The sequence below is a fragment of the Notolepis coatsorum genome (assembly GCF_963971535.1).
Source record: "Notolepis coatsorum genome assembly, chromosome: 14".
Lineage (NCBI taxonomy): Eukaryota > Metazoa > Chordata > Actinopteri > Aulopiformes > Paralepididae > Notolepis > Notolepis coatsorum.
The window spans coordinates 94,910,863-94,937,869 of NC_140178.1; the positions used below are offsets into that span (position 1 = coordinate 94,910,863).

At 47.3% G+C, this 27,007-nt stretch overlaps 1 protein-coding gene across 1 annotated transcript in view; it reads left to right on the forward strand.

Moving 5' to 3' along the window:
* The window catches only part of grapa (GRB2 related adaptor protein a), a 176,676-nt gene extending 149,926 nt beyond the window's left edge, over positions 1 to 26,750 (forward strand). Inside the window, 1 exon segment of the mRNA XM_084328763.1 lies at positions 26,247 to 26,750. Coding sequence (XP_084184889.1) covers positions 26,247 to 26,426 — 180 coding nt within the window. The 3' untranslated portion in view covers positions 26,427 to 26,750.
* The last annotated feature ends 257 nt before the right edge of the window (positions 26,751 to 27,007 follow it).

Here is a 27,007-nt window from a genome sequence, read left to right on the forward strand (position 1 = left end):
CTGACTCACCTCGTCCGTGGTCAGCTTCCCGAAAGTGTCGCATTGGTACAGCCGATGTTCTCCCTCACAGTACTGGCACTCAATCTTCCACTGGTCCTCTTTCGTCGAGGGGGTGTTGTGGTTCCTGTGCTGCGGTACTGATTCGGCTTGGTGCATAACGGTCACCAACCGACGGTTATCTGTTGATCCCCGAGGTCCGAGTCTTGGGCTTGGTCCACTCCATACGAACGTGTCGAGTCGTAGGCTACTGACCTCCCTGGCGAGGAACTCAGAGAGGTCTAGGAGGGATGCCTCTGGACCGTTGGGGTCGCGGTGGTCTCTCTGCCGCCTGAAGCGCTCTTGTCGGGCGGGAGGGAGCTTCTCTAGTATCCTCTCTACATTAGAGTTAGCGTACAGTTCATAGATACCCTTTTCCTTTTGGGACCCCAGCATCCCTACCAGGGACTGTACCTTGATAGAGAGGTCATCTAATGCTCTGTTGTCTCTGGCTGGGGGGAGACGGTCAATGTCTCTTATCTCCTGTATCACATAGTCCCATATGCGTCCATAACGTTGGTCGAGGGCTACTAGAGCCGCGGTGTATGGGGTAGTAGAGCTGGAATATGCCAGCGCTATATTGTGCGCTCTGGGCACCTTCAGGTGCTTGAGTAGGATAGCATACTTGTACGGTTCATCTGGTACGTCGGACAGCATAGTCTCTAAGCACATTCGTAGCTCTGTGTACTGTGCTCTGTTCTCGTGTGTGAAGTCCGGGAACGTCGGTGTGCCAAGGTACGATGCCATGGATGACTGGCACATCGGTGAGCGTTGGGGGAGAGGCCTCCTAGGCGAGTCTCCTCTTGCGTGTCGTCTTGGGCTGGTACTTGGTGGGTACCGAAGGTCGGGTACCCAGGTGCTGTTCCTCGGGGCTGGCGGTGCGTCAAACTCACCCGTGAGTTGAGTCGGGGGTTTGTAGCGCAGGGCCTCGGGGCTGACTTCTGGGCTGTACTGGACCTCCTGGTCCAGAGTACGTTGCTGCTGGTCGGGGCTGTACTGGGCCTCCTGGTCCAGAGTACGTTGCTGCTGGTCGGCTTGACATTCCTCCTCTTCCTCCTCCTCTTCCTCTGCTAGGACCTGGAGTCTTCGGTTCAGTCTCTCGGCGTGGTCCGGTTCTTCCCGGTTGCTGGGTCTCGTATGGACCGGCCGGGGAGGGGGTTCGTAGACGTGGACAGGATCCTCCTGTTGGCGGGGTCCCGGGTCGCTTGGTCGGGTAGGGGAATGCGTCCTAGACCCTTGTCGTGACGATCTCCGGGAGCTCCGTGCGGAGAGAGGGGGTGTCGCCATGGCAACCAGTTTGTCCATCAGCTCCGCCTGCAGCCGGTCGCGCTCTGCCTCGCGCTGGGCATGGGCTGCGTCGCGCTGCGCATTGGCGCTGGCCTGGGCAGCGTCGCGCTGTGCGTTGGCGGCATCGCGCTGGGCATTGGCGCTGGCATGGGCGGCGTGGAGCTGTGCATTTGCGACGTCGCGCTGTGCATTGGCGGCGGCGTGCTGTGCATCGGCGCGGCTTCTTTCAATGTTCTCTTCCGTCTGAAGGCGTCTAGTCTCCAGTCTTATGCGGTCGTCTTCACTCCTTTGTTGCGCCTGGAAGCGCTCTCGCTCGGTTGCAGAATGTTCGCGCTCGCGCGTCTGTTGCGCTTGAAGTCGATCGCGTTCGGTGGAGGCTGCCAGGGTGGCGATGAGTGCCTGCGCCAGCATCTTGTCCGCCTCGCTGGGGGAAGACGCCGGTCAAGGTGATCGGCTTCCGGCAGTGCTCGTTGGAGATCTGTTCTCCGGTCGCGTACCGAGGAGATCCATCTCCTGGGTGCGCGTCTCTTCTTGTGGTGGGTCGGGTTCCGTCCCGGGAGGGCTTTCTTTATCCTGGAGCTCTCCGGGGACTACCTCATCGACGTTGGCGGGGGGTAAAGTCATGTCAGGTCCCCCCTGGTCCCCACCGTGAGCTTGGTCAGTTACGTTAGAACCCACTAGGGTCTCTACTGGCGGGGTAGCCTGGTCGTTAGGGTTTGGCATACTTTTACTATCCGCTTTAGTTATTTTATCCGCATTTAACTTCCCTTTAAAGCTAGGTATTGGACTGACAGTGTATGCCTCTAGATAGGGAGGTGGCTACCGTCTGCGCTGCGGGCGTTCTAGCTCGGGAGAACCGTTTGTGGAGTGTTCATCATCGGCCATGTCAATATTAATATTATATTAATATTACGCTAATTCTTCTCCGGCTCGAAGGACCAATTGTAACTGAGGGGTACAATTCCCTGACTGTATTGATAAGTATGGTATCATTAAACCACTACCGCTTTATGTACTTTAATTACTGGCCATACAGTACATGATATATAAATATGATGAACACTTCCCACAATGAATCGGTTCCACACAAAGTGGTAATTAAGTATTTATTGCAGCAAAAGGTACATAATATACTTCTCTATTTTACTTTGGATGCGCTTATAAGGCAAAGGAATGTGCGTAGGCAAATCAATAATGAATGTCCATTCTCTGGTTACGCAGGAGGTAATTATACAACCTGAATCTTAGGGAATTATATCTATGGTACACTAGTAATATATAGCGGGAGATACTGGAAGGGTCCCCCCGGTTGTAAGCCAGCAGGGGTAGAGGATCTGTCGGTAGTAGAGAGTCTGGTCAACGATGACTAAGGAGACTCCAAGTACAGGAGACGGTGCAATAGTCTCTTGATCCACAGACGAATACAGCTGTTCTCCGTAGACTGTAGCTCCACAGTGAAGAAAGCTAGCCGGCCTCAGGCTCTCTGAGGCGCAGACTCGACGTGGCTCCTCACAGGGTAAATCCCACACGTGTAGGTGTCGGCGATTCTCCGCTCCATAAATCACAGGACCAAAACAAATATAATCCAGCCGCAAAGGGCTATGTAGTCGTCGGGTAGATTAATCCAGTGTACATGTCCACACGGTTCTCGTCTAGGTCTCCTCGGGTGAAAGCGCCATGAAAGCAGCCCAGCCTGGATAAGCACTCTAGCTGGTACGAGGAAGCGTTGGTGATGCTGGTCACTGTAGAACTTTAGCCGCACGATACACTATACACAAATAGACTATTACTGACTTAATAGAAATATGACGCACTCGACGGTATAGCGCCAAACTCTGACAATTCAGTTATTAATTCGCACGCGGTCTCAATGCTCTATTTGGGGCCAAACAGGCCATACTTCACCGCACGTTGTATCGTGGGTGAGGCTTCAACTTATTGGGTAACTCTACTTCTGTATTCACCTGCGCCATATTTATATGCACGGCGAACAATCTAGTGCCAACCTCATTTCTGTCTCGTATCCCTGGGCAAGGCCGGGCATGTACAGACATGTCTTGACGGTGGCCTTGAACCTGACTCTGGAGGCATGACACTGGTGCTGGTGGCACGCTGTCCAATAGGAGAACGAAACATCATGGTCCGTACTAGGCTAAAGGGATATTCCGTGTATATGTACAAGGAATATACAAGGGATATCAAACGATATACAAATACTATGCAATATATATCAATCAATAAATATATATATTCGGTTTAATCTGATCCTTTGTAACTGTTGTGAAGGATCAGATTAAACCGAATATATATATTTATTTATGGATATATATTTAATAGTATTTGTATATTGTTTGATATCCCTTGTATATTCCTTGTACATATACACTGAATATCCCTTTAGTCTACTAACAGCCCATAATAGTTTCATTCTACCATTGGACAAGAACCTGGCGCCAGCAGCCAAGCCCCTTGGTTCAAGTTCAATCGTGCCGACGAACATGTCGTTACAAGCCCGCAGCTAATGGAGCAGCTGATCCTCAAGGCAACACCCTCTCCCTCCGCCAGGGGTTCAAGGAACTCGTCGAGACAACAGTCAAGGGCAGCGTCTCCTAACCGAGCAAGCGACCCTGAACTTGACCAACAGACCAAGCCTATACCCCCCGCAGACCCCCTTCCCAGACCGGTCCAAGCGAGACCCAGCTACAAGGAAGGAGCGGCATACACTGCGGAGAAGCTAAATAAACGACTACAGGATCTAGAGGACCTGATAGAAGAAGAAGAGGGAGAGGAGGAGAACCAAGCCCGACGACAGCACAGTACTCCACCGGACCAGGAGGTCCAGTACAGCCCAGGCTATACCCCCGCGGCGCTGCGCTACAGACCCCCGACTCTATTCACGGGTGAGCATGACGCACGACCAGCCCCGAGGAATAGCACCTGGACCAGCGGGCCATGGTACCCTGCCGGTACCAGCCCACAGAGAGGCGCAAGAGGAGACTCGCCTAGGAGGTCTCTCCCCCAACGCTCGCCGATGTATCAGCCATCCACGGCGTCATACATTGCCACACCGACGTTTCCAGACTTCACCTATGAGAATCGAGCACAGTACACGGAGCTCCGGATGTGCTTAGAGACAATGATGGTGGATGTCGCTGATGAACGCCACAAGTATGCAATATTACTGAAGCACCTGAAAGTACCGCGAGCGCACAATATAGCGCTAGCCTATGCCACCTCTACGACCCCATACACCGCGGCTCTAGCAGCGCTGGACCAGAGATATGGACGTATATGGGATTACGTAATCCAAGAGATAAGGCATATTGATCACCTACCCCCAGCAACAGACAATCGCTCATTAGACGACCTGTCTATAAAAGTGCAGTCCCTGGTAGGGATGCTGGGAGCGCATCGAGAAAAGGGTATGCACGAGCTATACGCCAACTCTAACGTCGAGAGGATTTTAGAGAAGCTGCCACCCGCCAGACAAGAGCGCTTCAGGCGGCAGAGAGACCACCGTGATCCTAACGGTCCCGAACCATCCCTCCTCGATCTAGCCGACTTCCTGGCGAGAGAAGTCAGCAGCTTACGACTGGATACGTTCGTGCGGAGCACACCAAGCTCCAGAGAGGGACCCAGGAGAATAAACGATGGAAGAAGATCGGTGACTGTCATGCACCAATCAGAATCAGTACCGAGCAGTAAGAACCACAGTACCCCCTCGAGAAAAGAGAAGTGGAAGATGGTGTGCCCGTACTGCGAGAAGGAACACTGGCTGTCACAATGTGACCTGTTCACAAAGATGAATGCAGAAGAAGTGAGTCAATGGATAAAGTCCAACAGGCGCTGTTACCGATGTGCGCGCAGTCACATGGCAGCCGAATGCCGCCTAAAGAAGAGGTGCAGTCGGTGTGACGGAGCCCATCTAGATGTACTACACGACAGTAACAGAAGAAAGCCTGCACCTGCACCATCGAGCAGCACCAAGGCAAGTGTCATGTACATTGACCCCGCCAGCAGCAGCGGCGCCCAAGTGCTCTTAAAGGTAGTCCGTGTAACATTGAGCTACCAAGATAAAGTCATGGACACTTACGCCGTCCTTGATGACGGGTCAGAGAAGACCCTTCTGCTCGCGTCCGCTGCGGCCCAGCTGGGACTGCGGGGGAGCGAGAACCAAATGACGATTCGGACAATAAGAAGAGATTTAAAGACGATAAAGGGCGAGAATGTCTCCTTCACTATCGCAGCAAGCGGGCAGCCAGAGCGACGGTATAGGATTACAAATGCTTTCACCAGCCAAGAAATAGGACTATCACAGTACACCTACCCCATCGCCAAGCTGATGGATAAATATGTGCACCTGCGTCAACTACCTATCCCGCTCATAGACGGCGCCACCCCGACCCTGCTGATAGGCTCCGACCATGCAGACCTCATCGTCCCGATAGACCGGGTCCATACAGGACCCCGAGGCTGTCCTGCAGCAGTCGAGACCCACCTAGGGTGGACACTACAAGGCCCCCTCGCTAAATCTCTCAACCGAACAGCAGCCACTAGCTGCCTCCACTCCAGAGTGACAGAAGAAGACACCACTCTCCTGCAGCATGTCGAGAGGCTATGGACACTAGAGACAATGCCCTTTAAGAACGAACAGAAAGACATTCGTTCTAAAGAAGACATTTACGCCATAAACCTCCTCGAGCAAGGGACAAAGAGAGTCACAGTCGGCGGAGTGATGAGATACGCAACTCCACTCCTGAGGCGAGAGGGAATGCCCACCTTTCACGCCACGAAAGAAGCTACGGAGCGGTATCTATTGAACACAGAGCGGCGCCTAGCCAAAGACCCGGCTCAAGAGAGTGTGTACCGCGCTGAGATTGAGAAGCTAATCACAGCGAGACACGTAATAAAGAAAATTGACTGGCGACGTCGTGCGCTGCTCCGCGCCTCCCTGATCAAAGACGGCTTTGATCTCCGGCAGCGGGCCAGCAGCAACCCCCCAGTATTGCGCAGCCTCTCCTCCGAGGTCGCAGAGGACCCAGCAGCAGATGAAGAGGTCCGACACAGTGTGAAGAACAGTTTCTACGTGGACAACTGTTTACAAAGCGTTTCGACTCAAGAAGAAGCCGAGGTTCTCCTACTCAAGCTACGCGCCTCCCTGATCAAAGGCGGCTTTGATCTCAGGCAGTGGGCCAGCAGTGACCCGCACGTATTGCGCAGCCTCTCCCCCGCGGACAAGGCTGCCAGCAGCGAGACCTGGATGGCGACAATCCCAGGAGAAGCCCAAGAAATGACACTAGGACTAGTCTGGCGCTTCAAAACAGACTCGCTCCACTATAGACACAAACCCCTGACCACGGAGCAGGGAAGGTCGACGGCGATACCGACCACCAGACGGAGTGTGTACAGAACACTCGCCAGACAATATGACCCGTTGGGATGTATTCTACCTTACACCACCAGGGCAAAGATGATTGTACGAGCACTATGGGACAAGGACCAGGGCTGGGACGACCCAATACCCGCACACCTTGCCTCCACATGGAGAGAGTGGGAGACGGAGCTCCGCTCACTCCCAGGCGTCAATATACGCCGCAGCTACTTCCCACCCACAGTGAGGCCAGAGACATGCAAGATGGATCTACACGTCTTCAGTGACGCCTCCGAAGTAGCCTATGGATCGGTGGCCTACTTGCGTGCCCAAGAGAAGGGAGGAGAGATACACACTGCTTTCATCCTGGCTCGCTCAAGAATAGCCCCACGAAAGCAACAATCTATCCCGCGTCTAGAGCTCTGCGCAGCCCTAGCAGGAGCGCATCTAGCCACGTTAATCCAACGTGAACTCACCATTCCGGTGCACAGAACAATCTTGTGGTCAGATTCCACGACAGTACTCACATGGATCAAGTCTGATTCATGCAGATACAAAGTCTTCGTGGGAGTCAGAGTCACAGAGATTCAAGAGTTAACAGAAGCAGCGAGCTGGCGGTATGTGGACACCAAACACAACCCAGCTGACGTCATCACCCGGGGAATGTCCCTAGATGACCTCACCCGTCGCAACATCTACAGTGATGGACCAGAGTTCCTCAAGCTCCCGGAAGAAGAGTGGCCTACGCCCACCCCACGGGAAGCGAGTAAAGAGGAGGCTGAGAACAAGAAACCTATGTTCTGTGGACTGAGCACAGTCGCCTCCACAGACCCCAACATAGATGATTGCATTACCCTACAGAGTGCGCAGCTAAAGACATTCCTGTGGCACCACCCAGAGATTCAGTCCACTGCCAACATTTCAGCAGCTGACTACGAAGAAGCAGAACCTCTTCTACTACAACGAGCCCAGAGAGACTCGTTCCCCGATGAGCTAGACTGTCTACAGGGAGGAAAGCCCGTCCCATCAGACAGCAGACTGCTCCACCTGGCACCCGAGAGCGACGCCCATAATCTCATCAGAGTGGGTGGTCGTCTGCGGAGAGCCCCCAATCTACCGGATGACGTTAAGTACCCGATAGTCTTGAACAGCCGACACAAGGTCACAGAGCTGATCATAAAGAAATACGACGAGGATGTACACCACGCAGGAGCAGAGAGAGTCTTCGCGGAGATCAGACGTCGCTATTGGATACTTCAAGGAAGAGAAGCAGTGCGACGCTTCCAGCGAACCTGTCTAGACTGCCGAAAGTGGCGCGCGCAGCCCAGCATACCCCGGATGGCTGACCTACCTCCCTGTCGCCTCCGACTCGGCGACAAGCCATTCCACTCCACAGGCATGGACTGTTTTGGCCCGTTGTATATAAAGAAAGGAAGAGGAACCGAGAAGCGGTGGGGTATTGTATTCAAATGCATGACCACCAGAGCGATACATATCGAACTCCTTTCAACCATGAGCACAGACTCATTCCTTATGGCCTTCCGAAGATTCACATCACGGAAAGGAAAACCGTCTACATTGTTGTCTGATCACGGGACAAACTTCAAAGGCGGAGAAAGAGAGCTGAGAGAGAGCTTCCAAGCTATGGGCCCAGAACTTAAGACCCACCTCGCTCCATCCCAGATTGACTTCCAGTTTAATCCCCCGAACGCACCCCACTTCGGTGGAACCTGGAAACGAGAAGTACGTTCTATAAAGACAGCCCTGTACGCCGTGCTTGGGGCCCAGACTGTGGCGGAAGAAGTCCTAATGACAGTCCTCACGGAGATCGAGGGAGTATTGAACTCAAAGCCCCTCGGTTACGTCTCAAGTGATGTAGCAGATGTCGACCCAGTCACCCCCAACACACTCTTGATGGGGCGGCTGGACCCCGCGCTACCCCAGACAATGTACAGGCCTGAAGAAGCGAACGGCCGAAGAATGTGGAGGTACAGTCAAGTACTAGCTGACAAGTTTTGGAACAGCTTCCTACTCCACTACCTACCGTCTCTACAGACCCGCCAGAAGTGGGTAAAAGAGAGAGACAATTTGACAGAAGGAACAGTCGTCATGATTATCGACCAGTCACTACCCAGAGCTATGTGGCCGGCTGGCCGCATAAGCAAAGTGATCACCGGTGCCGATGGCAAGGTCCGAGCAGCTGAAGTGCTCGTCCAAGGGCGAACTTACACACGACCCGTGGCGAGGCTAATAGAACTGCCCAGACTCCCAGACACTATCGATGACGACCATGACCCCACGACTTTGTGAGTTGACTGACCCTTACAGCGGACCTTGAGTGGTAGACAGTGCGGTTAATCTGTCTCTGCTTAGCTAATTAGGTGGGACTAATTAGGGGGCGGCTGTTGTGAAGGATCAGATTAAACCGAATATATATATTTATTTATGGATATATATTTAATAGTATTTGTATATCGTTTGATATCCCTTGTATATTCCTTGTACATATACACTGAATATCCCTTTAGTCTACTAACAGCCCATAATAGTTTCATTCTACCATTGGACAAGAACCTGGCGCCAGCAGCCAAGCCCCTTGGTTCAAGTTCAATCGTGCCGACGAACATGTCGTTACAAGCCCGGTTCCGCGTAGGAATACGTCTGGCGAAATACGAATGGTACTATTTGTTCACAGCGCATATATATATGGCGCAAGTAAAGTAGAACTTTCTTTTTTAGTCCATTAGTCCTTTACCCTCCAACCTAGTAACAGACGTGAAGCCTCACCCACGACCCACGTGTGGTGCAGTATGGCCTACTTGGCCTCAGAATAGGCATTGAGACATCGTGTGGATTAATAGTTGAATTGTCATAGTTTGGCACTATACCGTCGAGTGGGACGTATTTCTATTAAGTTAATAATAGTCTATTATGTATGGTGCATCGTTCGGTTAGAGTTATAACGTGAGCAGTACCCCCATCGTTCCTGGCGTTATCTAGAGTCTTAACCAGGCTGGGCAGACCACGTGTGGTGCTTTCATCCGAGGAGTTCTGGGCCAGGACGAGTGGACCTGCACATTGGATTACTTTACCCGGACGACGGCGAGCCCTACACGGCTTGGATTATCTACTTGCTTTGGGTGCTTTGATTATGCCATGGATAACAGCCAACACTGCTGAGTGTTGGAACTACCCCCCGAGAGGAGTCCAGGTGAGACGGCGCTCTACCCCGAGTGAGGTCGCCTCACGTCTCTTCGTTGTGGACCGGCAGCTACCGTCTACAAGAGGGCCCAGCTGTATTCATCTGTGGACCGAGGTTCTGTGGGCACCGTGTTCAGCACTCTGAATTCTCCCAAGAAATCGTTGGCCAGATGGGATATCGCCGGCGGCTCTCCTAACCCCCCCCCTACTGACTTACAACCAGCGGGACCCCCCCTTTAGTGTATCCAGCTATAATCATTTAAGTACCATCGCTATAGTTCCCTAAAGAACCAGGTTGTATACTTGCTCCCTGCGTAACCAGAGATTGGACATTCAATGTTGATTTGCCTACGAATACTCATTTGCCTTACAAGTGCATTCAAATCATAAATGTCATTAAGTGAACGTTGTATATACCCTTTGCTATATAAAATATTCGATTTATACATTTGTGTGGACTTCGTTTCATCAGGTGGGAAAGTGTTCATCATATCTATATCATGTACTGTGTGGCCAGTAGTTAAAGTACATAATCGGTAGTGGTTTAATGATACCATACTTATCAATACAGTCAGGGAATTGTACCCCTCAGTTACAGTAACAATGTAGCCTATATTTTTTTTAGGCTACTTTTCTTTTATACAGAATTATGTTATGTGAACCGTTCCGTTGTGTGAACTCAAATTATGATATGGCTATAACGTTCTACAATACCGTCATGTTACAAAAAAGGTGCTATGTACTGCTCTTCAATTAACACCAGTGATGACCAGTAACACCAGTGACTATCTTGTGTAAAAAAGCTTTAGTTGTTTAGTTGTTATGTATACAATATAACTCATTAGTACCCATTTCATGATCACAACTAAATATAAATATAAATTATATAAATAAATATATATATAATATATATATATAAAATAAATATATAAATAACTAAAGTTATTTGACTTAATGTCAGTGATAATCTTTGGTTTTGTACTAAATACACCATTTTCTATCTCAAATAAGTAATTGATATTGAATAAAACAATCTTTAGTGTTCTTTGTGTCACTGGTGTTTTATTGTGTCACTGGTGTTACTGTGTTTTTTTGGGTCATATGAAATCAAAAGTGTCACATTTGACTTGTAAATGATTTTATATCAATTGACCTTTGCTTCATTCAAGAGTTAGGATGTTAAGGATACTATGATTACATTTGTATGACTGTCCTTCAAATATTGTTATTATTATAGCAAAGATATGATGGTGTTAATAAGCAAACGTCACACAATCACACTTTTCACAAACCTGATTAATTAACATAATTTCCAAGAAATTTGCATTGTCATTATCCTACTGTGCCTCTGACTATATGTGCAGAATAGATTGTGAAAAAAACATTTCTAAAAAGACTTTAATATTGTTAAAGGCATGAGGTAACACCAGTGACAAAAAGATGGCACAAGCATTCTTTAAGTCAAAGTAAATATATATTTTTTAATCATTAAGCTCTCATTTATGTGGATTCATAAAGTCAAAGGGTTAACCAATATTGTAACTTAAGTTTAAATGTAGGAAAATTAACTACATTTTAAGACATGTTGCTATTCCAAAAGTGTGCGTTTCTGTAGAATGACTCAAGGTATACAGTATTATTGTACATGCTATCATCAGAGTTATATGGTTTATATGCAGGTGTATAAGTAGGTAATATGCTGTCTGGGCCAAACATTCCCATCAACGATCGGCCCAGATCTTGTTTGCCATCATTGATACGGTTCCATCGCGTGGTCCATGCTGCTCGCTTCACATGCCAACTTGAAGCCATAGTTCCATCGCGTGGTCCATGCTGCTCGCTTCACATGCCAACTTGAAGCCATAGTCGGCCCAGGTCTTCCTGCTCTGTGGGTATTGAGACAATGATGCTAAAGTTGACTCTCTTTCCAGTAGTGAGTGTTGTTATAACAGGGTTGAACAGGGAGGCCAATACACCCCTGTGATCACAAGCCGACAGTGTGTTCTTCTGCCTTATGCTCATCCTTTGATGTGAAACTCGTCTTAAACATGGGTGGATGAATCACCAGCTAATGAAGACTAAGTTTAGCTCACTGTCCTCGATATGCGCTGGACTGGACGTCATCCCACATCAGGTGTGTTTGCTATTATCTTCACGGTTGACATTCACTTTGTTCACATCAACGTCGTCTTTAAATCAGAACCGAGGCAGTAGGAAAACGTTGTTTTCACATTGTTGACCCTTGAGTTACATGTAAAAATAGCAGAATATTATATTTTTTCAATTATAAAAGGAAATTATTTTTGTAACTGTACCTACGTGACACATGCGGCTGACATTTGTTTTTAGGAGGTGTTATTTTCTTCGATCACTATGAACACGTTGAACAGATGCACTTTCATTCATTTCAAAACAGGAAAACGATGGCGCTTAAAAACAATCCAAGTTAGGTAATCATGAGACTGTAATAATATTCTGCCTGTTGATTATTTATGTTCTTGAAGTGGTCGTTTTAACATCTTAACATTTTAATAACATGTATGTTGTGTCTGTCCACTATGTTTGTTATTTTTGTTATTTTCTCCCCCTATGTAAAGCGACCTTGGGTCTTTTGAAAGGTGCTATATAAAATGAAGCAGTCGACTACGGCTCCTTTCGATCGATTAGTCGACTATTCGACTAGTCGAGGTCAGCCCTACAAAAGTGTAAATGTCTCTGGCTCTTTCAGAAAGGGGGAACCTGCCAGTAACCCTTGAGAAGATCAACCTTCCCCCACCTGATCAACACAATCTCCCCTCCTTGGGAGTGGACCGGAATAGGGCTTGGTCACTGCATTAACCTTTCGATCAGTGCAACGCCTCTGGTGTGGGATCAGGTTTTCTAACAAAGAGACAGGGAGAAGCCCAACTGGATGAAGAGGGTTCAGCAAAACCATTCTCCACCATGTATGACACTGCAGTATTTTCTACTTTTCTGAAGAAACTTGATAGAACCACTGTGTGATGGGCATAGCATCAACGTCAACATCGTGTTCTGCCATTTCCCCAGCCTCATAGAGTCTCTGCCTCAACCTGTTAACATAAGTAATTATATTAGTTCTGTGGGGGTCAGTCGACATGCATTGATCCTCCACCACAGACAAGGGACCACAGACTGTTCATTGGAACTAAATCCTGTACTTTCTTGGACAACTTCTCTAGCTACCAACAAGTGCCACGGTAAACCCTCCTCCCAGTCTGCCATCAGCTCTGTGCAGTAAAGCACACGGTTTTAGATGCTCAAGAGCACCTCAACTCTGTGGATGGTATGCTGAGGCCATGTTATGCTTTATGTGAACTTGTGCAAACAACCAAGATGTAGAATTGTACCTTTGATCACTCAATCATTAATTTGGGGATCCCAAGATATGAACTGGCTGAGGGTCTTGACTGCTGAACGGCTGACTCACTGCAGGTGTTGACTTGGTAGCAGTCACACCACCAATCCAGGAGTCAGCCATCATTCCCAGTGAGCCACTCCCCATATCCCAGCAACCAACAAAATAGAACATTGGTCTTGAGGCCGTTACAAGATTCAACGTGACTATGTCTAGGCAGGCATTAATGAAAATTTGTAAATGTCAACATTCATGTATGATTGGATGATTGGATCATTATGGATGATTATGATTATCCCAAAGGCATGTTCAATGATTGAAGATGCTGGGAAAAGCTGACTCTGAAGTGAGCAGTAGATTATAGGCCAATTGAGGCATAATGCTTGAGGCATGGGTGTGTGCGCCTGTATGCAGATGGTGCAGCTTAAGTTGATTACCAGTGGGTCACTGCCGAAGTAAAAATGCTTGGTTGAAAACAGAATAACGAGATAGACGAGTAGAGAGCCCACATGAAAAGGAGGTGTGTAACGGGCAGGTGTGCGCTGTGCCATGGAGAGCGTGGGATGCTTGAATCTGCAACTGCATTATGAACGGTGAATATTGTATATATATATATAACCTATGTTGGACGTCCTAAAATAGACCACGTTACATGTACATTCCACTTTTCAATTTGACTCTGAAATTAATGTAATTTGATCTGAGGGGTGAAAAATGCTTAGCCCTGTTATGTTGTTATGTATGTTATTCACTCAATACAATACAATACAATACAATACAATACAATACAATACAATACAATACAATACAATACAATACAATACAGGCTTATTATTTTAGTTCAGTGAGCTAGTGGGACAACCAGGCTAACGCAAACCATCACTGAGAAGGTTGAGAGCTGTTTAGCTAATGTTAGTCATACAGTATATTTGAGTAGCCCACCTCTGTTCCGTTCTGGACACCGACTGAGGTCGGTGACCACCCACATTCCTGGCATATGTCACTGGGCTTGTCACCTGTCCTTTCCCTGTCAATTAGTGCTGTCACTTAGGGGTGGTTCCTGATTCTGTCAAGAATGGAGGTAGGTGAATTCCAATGGGTGAAGGCAATCACAGAGACGGAGAGTGTTTACTCTTGAACAGGTTCGACTTTAATAGTAAGAACACAGAGTAAATTCTAAGAAAGACAAGTGCTAAATAGCACAGGCAAGAATAAGGTAAATAGGAGCTTAATGGAGGTCCAGAGTTGAACCATCCGCGTTATCCCCGAACGCAATTAGTGAAGACCTGACAATGAACAAGCAGAAGACAGGTAGGTTACATAGACACCAAATACCAACATTCCACACACACCCCCGTGACAGCCAATCAGGAACCACCCCTAAGTGACAGCACTAATTGACAGGGAAAGGACAGGTGACAAGCCCAGTGACATATGCCAGGAATGTGGGTGGTCACCGACCTCAGTCGGTGTCCAGAACGTAACACACCTCCCTGAGGCTGAAGTGCTCCCTTGATTCCCTACGATGTGGCCAAGGAATCACCTAATTTCTTAGAATCCATATTCAGCTTCATCTGAGTTCCTGTGAATTCAGTAGGATTCAGCTCTGCTGATTTGCTTTCTGGATTGTCCATTCTTGTCTTTACACTGATTTTAGCACCAGCTTGTTCTCCTCCTCACTGCTCACTGCTAACTGTACAATTTACAGACTGGCGCAAAGCTTATGACGCCTACAGATGTTTTACTTAACCAAAACTAATGCTATTTAAAAAGTAACTAATTACAATGCACAAAACAAAATATACATAAGTAAAAGTACAATTACTGATTTTGAAAACTACTCAAAGAAGTGCAATTGTACAAAAAAGCTACTTGATTACAGTAACGAGAGTAAATGTAATTAAGTTACTTTCCACCCTTAGCTATCACTATAATGTACTGTATGTATTTCCCTCTCTCAGAATCAGAATCAGAAAGGTCTTTATTGCCAAGTAGTTTTCACATACAAGGAATTTGCTTTGGTTGTTTTCGGTGCCAGATAATAAATGAAATATGAACTAAGTTAAGACAATAGAATATAATATAATTATGGAATAAAATAAAATATAGGCCAGGGCTGTACAACTGTAAATAAAGAGGTCTAATAATATTAAATGGGATATAAACTAAATTAAATATACCACAATAGAATATAGTACAATAAAAATAAAATAGGAATAGGAATAGGCCAGGGCTGTGCAATTGGGCAGTTATGTGCAAAGAGTATGAGTCAGTGAAGTAGGAACAGGTAGTTTGGTTGTTTATGCAAGTATTTAGTCGAGTAGGGGTGTGTTAATGTAACACAGTGGGGGGGGAGGGGGGGGGGGGTCAGTGAGGGTCCCGAGCCTTGTTGATGAGGCTCACTGCGGAGGGGAAGAAACTGTTCTGGTGACGTGAGCTTTTGGCCCTGATGGACCGCAGCCTCCTGCCAGAGGGGAGTGACTCAAACAGGTTGTGACCGGGGTGGTAGGGGTCGGCCACAATCTTACCTGCACACTTCAGGGTTCTGGAGGCGTACAGGTCCTGGAGAGATGGCAGATTGCAGCCGATCACCTTCTCAGCAGAGTGGATGACACACTGCAGCCTGCCTTTGTCCTTGGCCGTGGCTGCAGTGTACCATACTGTGATGGAGGAGGTGAGGATGGACTCGATGATGGCTGTGTAAAAGTGCACCATCCTCGCACCTTTCTCTCTCTCTCTCTCTCTCTCTCTCTCTCTCTCTCTCTCTCTCTCTCTCTCTCTCTCTCTCTCTCTCTCTCTCTCTCTCTCTCTCTCTCTCTCTCTCTCTCTGACACCACTCTTTTCTCTTGTCAAGCAACTCGGGGTCCGTTTCACTGACATGGACTAAGCCTACAGTATATAGTATAACATAAGAACAATTTGACCCCCTCCCTCCACCACAGAGGACTTGCTTAATCTGTGTCACGCGCCGATGCGTTCTGGTGCTGCGGTTCCCATTTGTGTGTTCAGTGTTTCCAAGCTAATTCCTTATCAGTTCATTACATGGTCCTGGACCTCCTCTTATCACCCGGTGCCAGCTTGGGAAATAATTCCCTGCCGTTTGTTTATTCCACTGTGGCTCCCATGTCTGTCTGAAGCCACTAAGCCCTCTTTACAAGAGAGACACCTCAAAGCACTGCCAGACCCACACCCTCTGTTTACTCTCGACGCTTTAGTGTAATGATGTCGGGGAGTAATTCATTCCACCATCATTGTAACTGAGGGGTACAATTCCCTGACTGTATTACTAGATATGATACTTACTACCACTACCTTTGTACTTAATATTCGGCCACCCAGTACTCGGCATAAATATATTATGATGAACACTGTCACGTAGATGAAACGGATCCAACACAAATGTACGAATTAGAAATAGGTCTTTATTTCTACACAGCGATGGTGTGTAGAGCAAGCACTTAATCAAATCAATCACATTTATGAATGGGAATTAGTATGCACTTTTATGGCAAGAGTATTCGTCGGTATATCAATAGAGAATGTCCAATCTCTGAAGGCGCAGGTGGTACATATACGACCTGGAATAGTTAAGGAATAACAGCAATGATACTTTAATGATTATAGAACTGGATACACTAGGGGGGAATTCCGGTCGCTTGTAAGACAACTGGAGAAGGGGGGGGGGGGGTAGAGTCTGGCTGTATCCGTCTGGCCGAGGGTATCCTGGGAGAACCCACGGTTGTGCGGCTCGGTGCCTCAGCGATCCTCGATCCACAGATGAAAGCAGTTGGACTCTCTGTGGGCCGGCTTCCTTCGGTCCACGATGGAGAGACGTGAAGCGACCTCGTCGTGTAGAGCGTCTCCTCACCTGTCGTCCTCTCCGGGGGGGGGGGTTTCCAACACACGGCAGTGTTGGTCTTTATCCATAGAATAATCACTGTATACAAAGCATAATCCGTGCCTGGGAAGGCGGGCTGTCGTCGGTAGAATAATCCGGTATGCAGGTCCACTCGCTCGTCGGCTCTGGGGCTCCTCGGGTGCAGCCTCACATGGGGTCGGCCACCCTGGATAAGCAGCCAGTTCTCTGCCCGAAACGATGGGGTACTGACTACGATAGTATTCTCACCGCACGAAGCACTACATATGAATAGACTATTATTAGCTTAATAGACTACGTCCAACTCGACGATATAGTGCCAAATATGACTATTCAAATATTAATATACACGATGTCTCAATACCGATGGTAGGCCGAACTTGGCCTTACTCCCACACGTGGCGTCGCGGGGAGGCTTTACGTCTGTCACTCTATTGGAGGGTAAGAAACTGGACTAAAAAGGAAGTCCCACTTTAGTAGCGCAGCATATATACGCACTACGAACAAATAGCACCGCCAGTGGTGCGGTAGCCAGATTCCTACGCGGAACCAGGACCTGTTCGTACATGTCGAGCGGTACGTTTGAACTGGGTCTGGGGGGTATGGCAGCCTGGCACCAAGGTCTCGACCAATAGTAGAATGGAGACTACCATGGGATGTTCAGTAGGCTAGAATGGACATTCAACGCATATTGTACAAGGAATATACAAGGGATATCAAGGGATATTAGAGAATATACAAATACAATTAAATATATATATACAATAAATATATATATTCGGTTTAATCTGGCCCTTCACAACAATCATCATCATCATCATCATCACCATCATCATCATCATCATCATCATCATCATCATCATCATCATCATCATCATCATCATCATCATCATCATCATCCTCTCTCTCTCTCTCTTTCTCTCTCGCTCTCTCTCTCTCTCTTTCTCTCTTTCTCTCTCTCTGGGGGTGATTAGCAGTGAGAGGACATAGAGAGACAGGAGTGTGATCATGGTGCAATAGACAAAGCAGTCTATTCTCTCTCCTGGGTCCACTCCCCATCACAGCTGAAACCATCACAGTCAGGACAGCTGAAACCATCACAGTCAGGACAGCTGAAACCATCACAGTCAGGACAGCTGAAACCATCACAGTCAGGACACCTGAAACCACCAGCGGCAGGACAGCTGAAACCATCACAGTCAGGACAGCTGAAACCATCACAGTCAGGACAGCTGAAACCATCACAGTCAGGACACCTGAAACCACCAGCGGCAGGACAGCTGAAACCATCACAGTCAGGACAGCTGAAACCACCAGCGTCAGGACAGCTGAAACCATCACAGTCAGGACAGCTGAAACCATCACAGTCAGGACAGCTGAAACCACCACAGTCAGGACAGCTGATTAGGTGGGGGGTCAGACCTCCAACACCATCACCCTGAGCATCGGATCCCCCCAGGTCTGTGTTCTGAGCCCCCTGCTGTACTCACTATACACACATGACTGTGTGGCCAAGTTCAGCTCCAACTCCATAGTGAAGTTTGCCGACGACACAGTGGTGGTGGGGCTGATCTCGGACAACGACGAGAAGGCCTACCGGGAGGAGGTTGAGGTACTGGAACGCTGGTGCCAGGACAACAGCCTGCTCCTGAACATTGGTAAAACCAAGGAACTGATCGTGGATTTTAGGAGAAGACAGCGGGAGACACACACACTACTGAGGATAAATGGGGCTACCGTGGACAGGGTGAGCAGCTTTAAGTACCTGGGGGTCCACATCTCAGAGGATCTGACATGGACAACACACATAGACTCAGTCGTAAAAAAGGCAAAGCAGTGGCTCGCTCTACCACCTGAGACAGTTAAGGAAGTTCAGAGTATCTGGGAAGATACTCCAGTCCTTCTACTCCGGAGCTGTAGAGAGCATCTTGACTGGAAACATCACTGCCTGGTATGGAAACAGCACGGCACAGGACAAGAACGCCCTACAGAGAGTGGTGCGCTCAGCCGAGCGTACCACGGGTATTGCACTACCACCCCTGCAGGTTCTATACAACAAGAGGTGCAAATCCAGAGCCTGCAGAATAATGAAAGACCCTCACCACCCCAACAACAGCCTGTTCATGCTGCTGCGGTCAGGCAGACGCCTGCGAACACCAGCTACTAGGACAGAGAGACTTCGGCTCAGCTTCTTCCCCCAGGCCATCAGAGCCTTGAACACTGAACTCTCCACACACAAGCACACATGAGCACACACACGCTCACACACTAGCAGCCACTTTAACATGAGCAAACACACACTCATGCTGCACATGCTCACACTTATGGTCACTTTACAAAAGGAAAGGTCACTTTAAGAATAGTATAGTATAACCTGAGATTGTATAATATAGCATTGTATAGCAGTGTACATAAAGACCCAGTGCCTCATCCGTAGCTAACAGTGTATTGCACTACCACAGGACCTAGCATGTCCTACCATGCTCTGTAAATAACTCATGTACATATACCGATATGCCCTACTTTGTTTACTTGTTTTATTGCACAATGTCGTTCTATTGGATTCTATTATATATTACTATTGTATTATGCACATCGTTGCGGGCAAGACCCCCCGCATTTCATTGTATACTTGTATGCCGTGACAAATAAAACTCTTGACTTGACTTGACTTGATTGCTGAAACCATCACAGTCAGGATAGCTGAAACCGCCACAGTCAGGACAGCTGAAACCACCAGTCAGGACAGCTGAAACCATCACAGTCAGGACAGCTGATTGCTGAAACCATCACAGTCAGGACAGCTGAAACCACCACAGTCAGGACAGCTGAAACCACCAGCGTCAGGACAGCTGAAACCACCAATGTCAGGACAGCTGAAACCATCACAGTCAGGACAGCTGAAACCACCACCGTCAGGACAGCTGAAACCACCAATGTCAGGACAGCTGAAACCACCAATGTCAGGACAGCTGAAACCATCACAGTCAGGACAGCTGAAACCACCAATGTCAGGACAGCTGAAACCCATCCAATGTTCCGCCATCGACTAAAAACACACCTCTTGAAACAATATCTGAAATAATAGCTGAAGGAGAAAAAAGAAAAGAAAAACTAGCCCTCTAACCTTTTTACACTTATTACCCTAATACTATGCCACTATTCTACTACCTATCTTGCTCATTATGTCTCATTAGTTTTTTTACTTACATTTTTATTTTCAGTTTCTTGATTTACAAACAACAATACAATTGGCGGTCAAAATTATAAAAGACAGTACAATACAATTTGACAGATAAGAACTAAAAGATATAGCTGATAGTAGAAAATAATATCAAAATCAAATGAAGAGTTGACCTAAAATAAATTAACTAAAGGGAAAAGGGAAAACAAAAAAACAAAAACAAAGAAAAGAGATGAAATAATAAAGTGACATGGGTTCTTTGGTACCTTCATAGTTTATTTTCATTTCGATTTCGATTTTTCTTCTTGTCTCCTTTTCACTCTCCTGTGATGTCGTTTCTTTTCTTCCTATACTCTTCCCACTTCTACCATTTTGACTCAAACTTCTCGTCTTGTAGCCTCAGCCTATGTGTAATTCTCTCCATTTCCTGTATCCCCCCCACTATCTCTGTCCATTGTTCCCTCGTCGGTGCTTCTACTCTATACCACATTTTCGTCAATGCTTTCTTGGCTGCTACTAGTAAAATCTTAATCAAGTATTTGTCTTCCCCCTGAATTCCTTCCTGTGTTAAGTTCCCTAAACACAATACTTGGCCTGTCTGGGGTATTTCATATCCTACTATTTCATTTATTATCTCTCCTATCTCTTCCCAATAGTTCTTTATTATCTGACATCCCCAGAATATGTGTGTGTGGTGTGGTTTGCTATTTCCTGTCTACATTTTATCCAGCATGGTTTCTGTGTTGGTGTATAGTTGCCCTGTATTTCTGGTGTTATAAAGAATCTAATTATGTTTTTCCACCCAAACTCCCTCCATATCCTTGACCCTGTGGTTGTGTGTTGTATCTTACATATGTTATACCATTCTTCTTCTGTTATCTCCGTTTCTAATTCCTTCTCCCACTTTTCCTTTATATATGGTTGTGATGTCCTTGCTGTCCATTATTGCCTGATATAGTGCTGATATCCCCCCCCCCCCCCTTCCTTCCTTCGTATGCTTTTACCATTATCCTAATTATCCCATTCTGATCTTTGTCTTTGTCAAGTTTTATTTCCTTGCTGTAGTAGTCTCTAATCTGTAAATATCTAAAGTGGTCTCTATTCTCCTCTATAGAGGCCACTGACCCTTAGCTGCCAGAGATGTACCCCTCCCCTACCCTACATAATCTGTAAGTTGGTTTGGATAAAAGCGTTAGTTAAATGACTAAATTGTAAATAGTTGAAGAGGAAATAAATCTCTTGGCCCTTGACACACACACACACACACACACACACACACACACACACACACACACACACACACACACACACACACACACACACACACACACACACACACACACACACACACACACACACACACACACACACATAGTTCACATACACACACACACCCATACCTCACACACACACATACCTCTCATACACACACACACACCTCACATACGTGCACATTTCACACACAAACACACACCCATGTACACACACACACACACACACACACACACACACACACACACACACACACACACACACATGCCTCACATACACATGCACACCTCACACACATGCACATGCACAAACACACATACCTTACATACTCACACCCATGCACTATATCTTTGCTTCCGCATACAACCACAGACACCCACAAGACAGAGTGCTGTGAGATTAGAGACGGGTACACACACACACGCTCACACACACACACACACACACACACACACACACACACACACACACACACACACACACACACACACACACACACACACACACACACACACACACACACACACACACACACACACACACACACACACACACACACACACACACCAGGCATCTTGATTGTGTTAAAGACAGTGATGATGTCATAGATTTAGTTAGCAGGGTAGATTGTGTATGTGACTTTGAGCCTTGACCCTAAGCGTGTTGTTGGTTGATGCATATATATACACACACACACACACACACACACACACACACACACACACACACACACACACACCTACACACACACACACACACACACACTTTTTCTCCCATTTTTCTATTTTTCTCCCATCCCAATTTCGTATCGTCCAATTCTACCCTCCCCTGTCTTAAACGCTGTTAGGCCATGCCTCCCACAGGCCGGCTGCAATGTGGACCAAGCCTTGCATCACGTGTCCCCTCCGGTACACGAGGTGGCAGCTGTCGCATCTTTTCACCTGCACAGCGCGATCTCTCAGCGGCGAGGGTCTGCGTGGGACTGGGAGGGACACGCCGCCCCCGTCGCTTCCTGATTCTGCTGCGCAGGCGCACCAACCGACCTGTAGGAGTCGCTGTCCACAACGTCCGATCCCCACCCACCAGCTTCCCACCCCTAACACTGCCAATTGCGTTAGTATGTTAGTAGTAACGACCAGCCAAGCTGGTAGCAATGCCGAGAGCTGGGCTCGAACCAAGCATCTCCTGCATTAGTGGCGAGCGCCTTGCCCATTGCGCCACTTAGCCGCCCTTTTTTTTTTATACTTCTTGTTGTTTATCTTATTATTTTCTTAACCTTGTCTTTTAACTGCCTTGCTTACTGGGCATACTCACTATAACTGCACCCTGTGTGCCACTGTTTTATATGTCATACGTTTACATTGTTTGTCTTGTTTTTAACTCCACTGACAAGATCATTGTTTTACTCTTGACTGTTCTGTTTTTATGCCCTGTAAGGTGACCTTGGGTGTTTTGAAAGGCGCCTCCACATAAAATGTATTATTACTATTATTATTATACCCTTTTCTTCTCTGTGCATGCTTAGGGAACAGCCGCACCGTTAGCCTAGCTTAGCGTCATTCACTGGAAGTAGGTGTGCCAGTGTAGCCTAGTTCCCAACAGTCACGAAATACACTCCAAATACAACTACAAAACGTTCCTATAAACATGTTGTGACCTGTGTATTTACCACGTGGAGAAATAAAGAAAAAAATTATTAGATATTTTCGTTTTCTAAGCAGATATATAAAAAAATTGCCGAACCACTGCTGCCTGGGCATCACCTCAAAAGCCCCATTTTTCAAAAAACAACAGGGCTTTTGAGGTGATGACTAAGGTTTGAGGTGGCTAACGATGCGGCTGTTCCCTAAGCCTAATGCATGCACAGAGAAGAAAAGGGTATGTATCTGCTTGTCTAACTCCAGGCTAGATGGCAAATAAGCGAATTTCCCAAAAAGTTAGCTTGTTCCTTTAAAGCAGCTCTCTTCATATGACTGAACAGGGGGAGATCAGAGAGAGCCAGTCATTGGTATACTGGGGAAATAATATGCTATTTTGCTGTCTCCCGGAAAAACACAAAGAGATAGACGTCAACAAAGTTAAAATTTGTTTTCATTCAAAGCATTCACCTTGCCTTCAAGAGTTTAATAGACCTCTCACGGGTGATGTATTTCCTGGCTGTCTAGTCTTTGCTGCAGCTATAGGAAAATGAATGACTATTAATAGATCCTAGCTCCGTCTGTGGTTCATGCAGCTGTGGTCCCGTGAACAAAGCCTTCTGATATACATTTCTCTCTCTGATCAGACGGATTGTAAGTGGCATACTGAAAAGAAAAGTCAGTTTGGCTGCCCTCCTGTCAATCTTTCTGTCTGCCATGCAAGCTGCCGGTTATGTCTGCCTCTCTGGCTGCCTATTTGCCCATCTGTCTGTCTATCACGTTATCTATCTGATGGTCTACGGGTTCGTCTGTCACCAAACTCTGTTGTCTTATGACCTGTCGCTCTCTGTCTGTCTATCTGCCAATCTGTCTGCCTGTCTTGTCACTCTAGACTGTAATGACGGCTCAGTAGGTGACTATTCCCACACCGGCTATCCTAGAGGCTACGGAATCAAAAGAGATTTTCTCTCATCTCAAAAAAGATCCCCAAAGAGATCATTAAAAACTCAATCATCCGTTAACTCAACCGATTGAGAATATGTCAACCGTGAATGTCTGTGAGTTTATTCACCAGAGCAGCGTTCACCGCCACCCTCCTGTTCAGACCTGTTCCCCTCTCTCATCAGGGGGTGTGAGAGAGAGCTCTCGGGGGGCAGCAGGTTGATTCTGTTGCACAGGAGGGGGAGGCTCCCAGGGGTCTAGATCTTAGCTCTCTCCCTCTCATCTGAAATATCTCAGTAAATGCTCACAGACCAGGCCAGTGGGTCAACGTGTAGATACAGCAATATATTGCTATTTTCTGCGTGCCAATATCACATCCATACAGTGACGGCAAGTATAATTTTTTTTTATCCCGTTTTACTGCAATACATTTTTTTGAATGAGGTGAACAGACATGATCTTATTAGATAAAATGGCTGATGTACAGTATATATATTTTTCTTGCAGATGTTAACAAAAATTTATGTTGGGGACACAATTAGTAGTTGAAAAAAGGTAATAAATCGCAGTATATCACAACATCGTGATATTACAATATTGCGCATTTCTTTGAACCCTTTCACTACCACACAACAGAAGTACTGTAGTGTGGTGGTGAAATGGTTAGCCTTCTGTAGTAGTGTGGTAGTGAAAGGTTAACCTTCTGTGGTGTGGTAGTGAAAGGGCTTAGCAGGTGGCTGACTAGAGAAGAGGGCTCTGGTGCTGGGTGGCTGTAGCAGGTGCTGACTAGAGAAGAGGGCTCTGGTGCTGGGTGGCTGTAGTAGGTGCTGACTAGAGAAGAGGGCTCTGATGCTGGATGGCTGTAGTAGGTGGCTGACTAGAGAAGAGGGCTCTGGTGCTGGGTGGCTGTAGTAGGTGGCTGACTAGAGAAGAGGGCTCTGGTGCTGGGTGGCTGTAGTAGGTGCTGACTAGAGAAGAGGGCTCTGGTGCTGGGTGGCTGTAGCAGGTGGCTGACTAGAGAAGAGGGCTCTGGTGCTGGATGGCTGTAGTAGGTGGCTGACTAGAGAAGAGGGCTCTGGTGCTGGATGGCTGTAGTAGGTGGCTGACTAGAGAAGAGGGCTCTGGTGTTGCCTTTTCCAGTACTGATGATGTTAGAGTAGTAGGAGGAGTTGGCAGCAGAGAGGGTTTACTTGTACTGAAAGTTGTTAACCAACTATTAAACATTTAACAAGTCATTAATAACTCATTAATTAACTAATTATTCTACAGCTATTTATAATGGATAGTTATTCTAAAGTGTTACCCCATCTTCCACTTCCTCTCTCTCTCCTTCATCATCTCCCCTCGCTCTCTCCCTCCTCCACTTTTCACGTTCTCTCCTCTCACTCTCTCCAATCCTCTCTTTCCTCTCCTCCCTCCGCTCCCTTATGGCCCTCTCAATGCAACAATGCAACAGCGGAACCCACTGTGCTCTGAAACCCATTATTTCCAGTAGCTTGCTCACTCCTCGGCAAGCTCACGGCCAAAGTTTAACGAGGTTCTACAGTAGGTTCTAACTAGGTTGAACTTTGGGCGGTGCCTGCTGTGATCAAATCAGCGCCTCCGATAAAAAAAAAAAGAAAGGCAGCCAGCCAGGCAAACACATTTCAAACCAAATGCCCAATACCAGGTATGTTTATACAATGCAATGTACATTATGTTATCATCTATCGTTCCACTCTTCTCCTGAAAACCCGCCATTTTGCTTTCTCCTCTGTGATATCTAGTCAGATGTGAGCTGCACCTGTGAGCGAGTGCAGCTCAAACCACGTCATCTGAAACCCTGTTTAGCCTGTCTTTCCCCCATCTCTCCCCCTCATCCATCCTCCTCTCTCTCCACTCATCCTCTGTGTCGCTCACTGTCATTTCTGTCTCATTTTGCATTCCCATGTTAATTACAATGATGTAATGATGTGAATCTATTTACCAGCCCTCTCTCCCTCTCTCTCTCTCTTCTCTCTCTCTCTCTCTCTCTCTCTCTCTCTCTCTCTCTCTCTCTCTCTCTCCATCTCCCCCCCGCACAGCGCCCCCACCATGCCCATGCTCTGTTCGACTTCACCCCCCACCACAGCTCCCAGCTGCGTTTCCTCCGCGGTGATGTCATCGACGTCCTCGACTGCTCTGATTCGCTGCGCTGGAAGGGCCGTTGTCATGGACGTGTGGGCTACTTCAGCCCGGAGTATGTCCAGCCCATTTACCACTGACCTGTCAGTCAAACATACACTCAGTCCCAGTTGGCAGACGAGCTCTACGTCAAAAAGACTGACCCTGCCCCCCTAAAGCTACATCCCCGCTATCGCTGGCACGCACAGTGATGAGCAGATGACGAGGTTCGTCAACCAATGGTGTGCCACTGACCCTCTACCTGTAAAACTGACTCTTCTCTGTGACCTGTTATAACCCTGTCAATCACAAACCTCACCCAATCAGTTGCTACCGGCTAATCAATGACTACAACATGATCATGCCCCCCTCTACTTCTCCTGAGACCGTTGGAAAAGAGGAGTCTCAGACCAGAACACACACCCACACAAGACACACCCATACCCTCTTTCTCTCTCTCTCTCTCTCTCTCTCTCTCTCTCTCTCTCTCTCTCTCTCTCTCTCTCTCTCTCTCTCTCTCTCTCTCTCTCTCTCTCTCTCTCTCTCTCTCTCTCTCTCTCTCTCTCTCTCTCTCTCTGTTCACCTCTAGGCCATAGGTGGGCGTTCAAATCAACTTTGAGTGTTTAGGATATCTAGGTATTACTTTGTGTATTTGTGTGTGTATGTGTATGTGTGTGTGTGT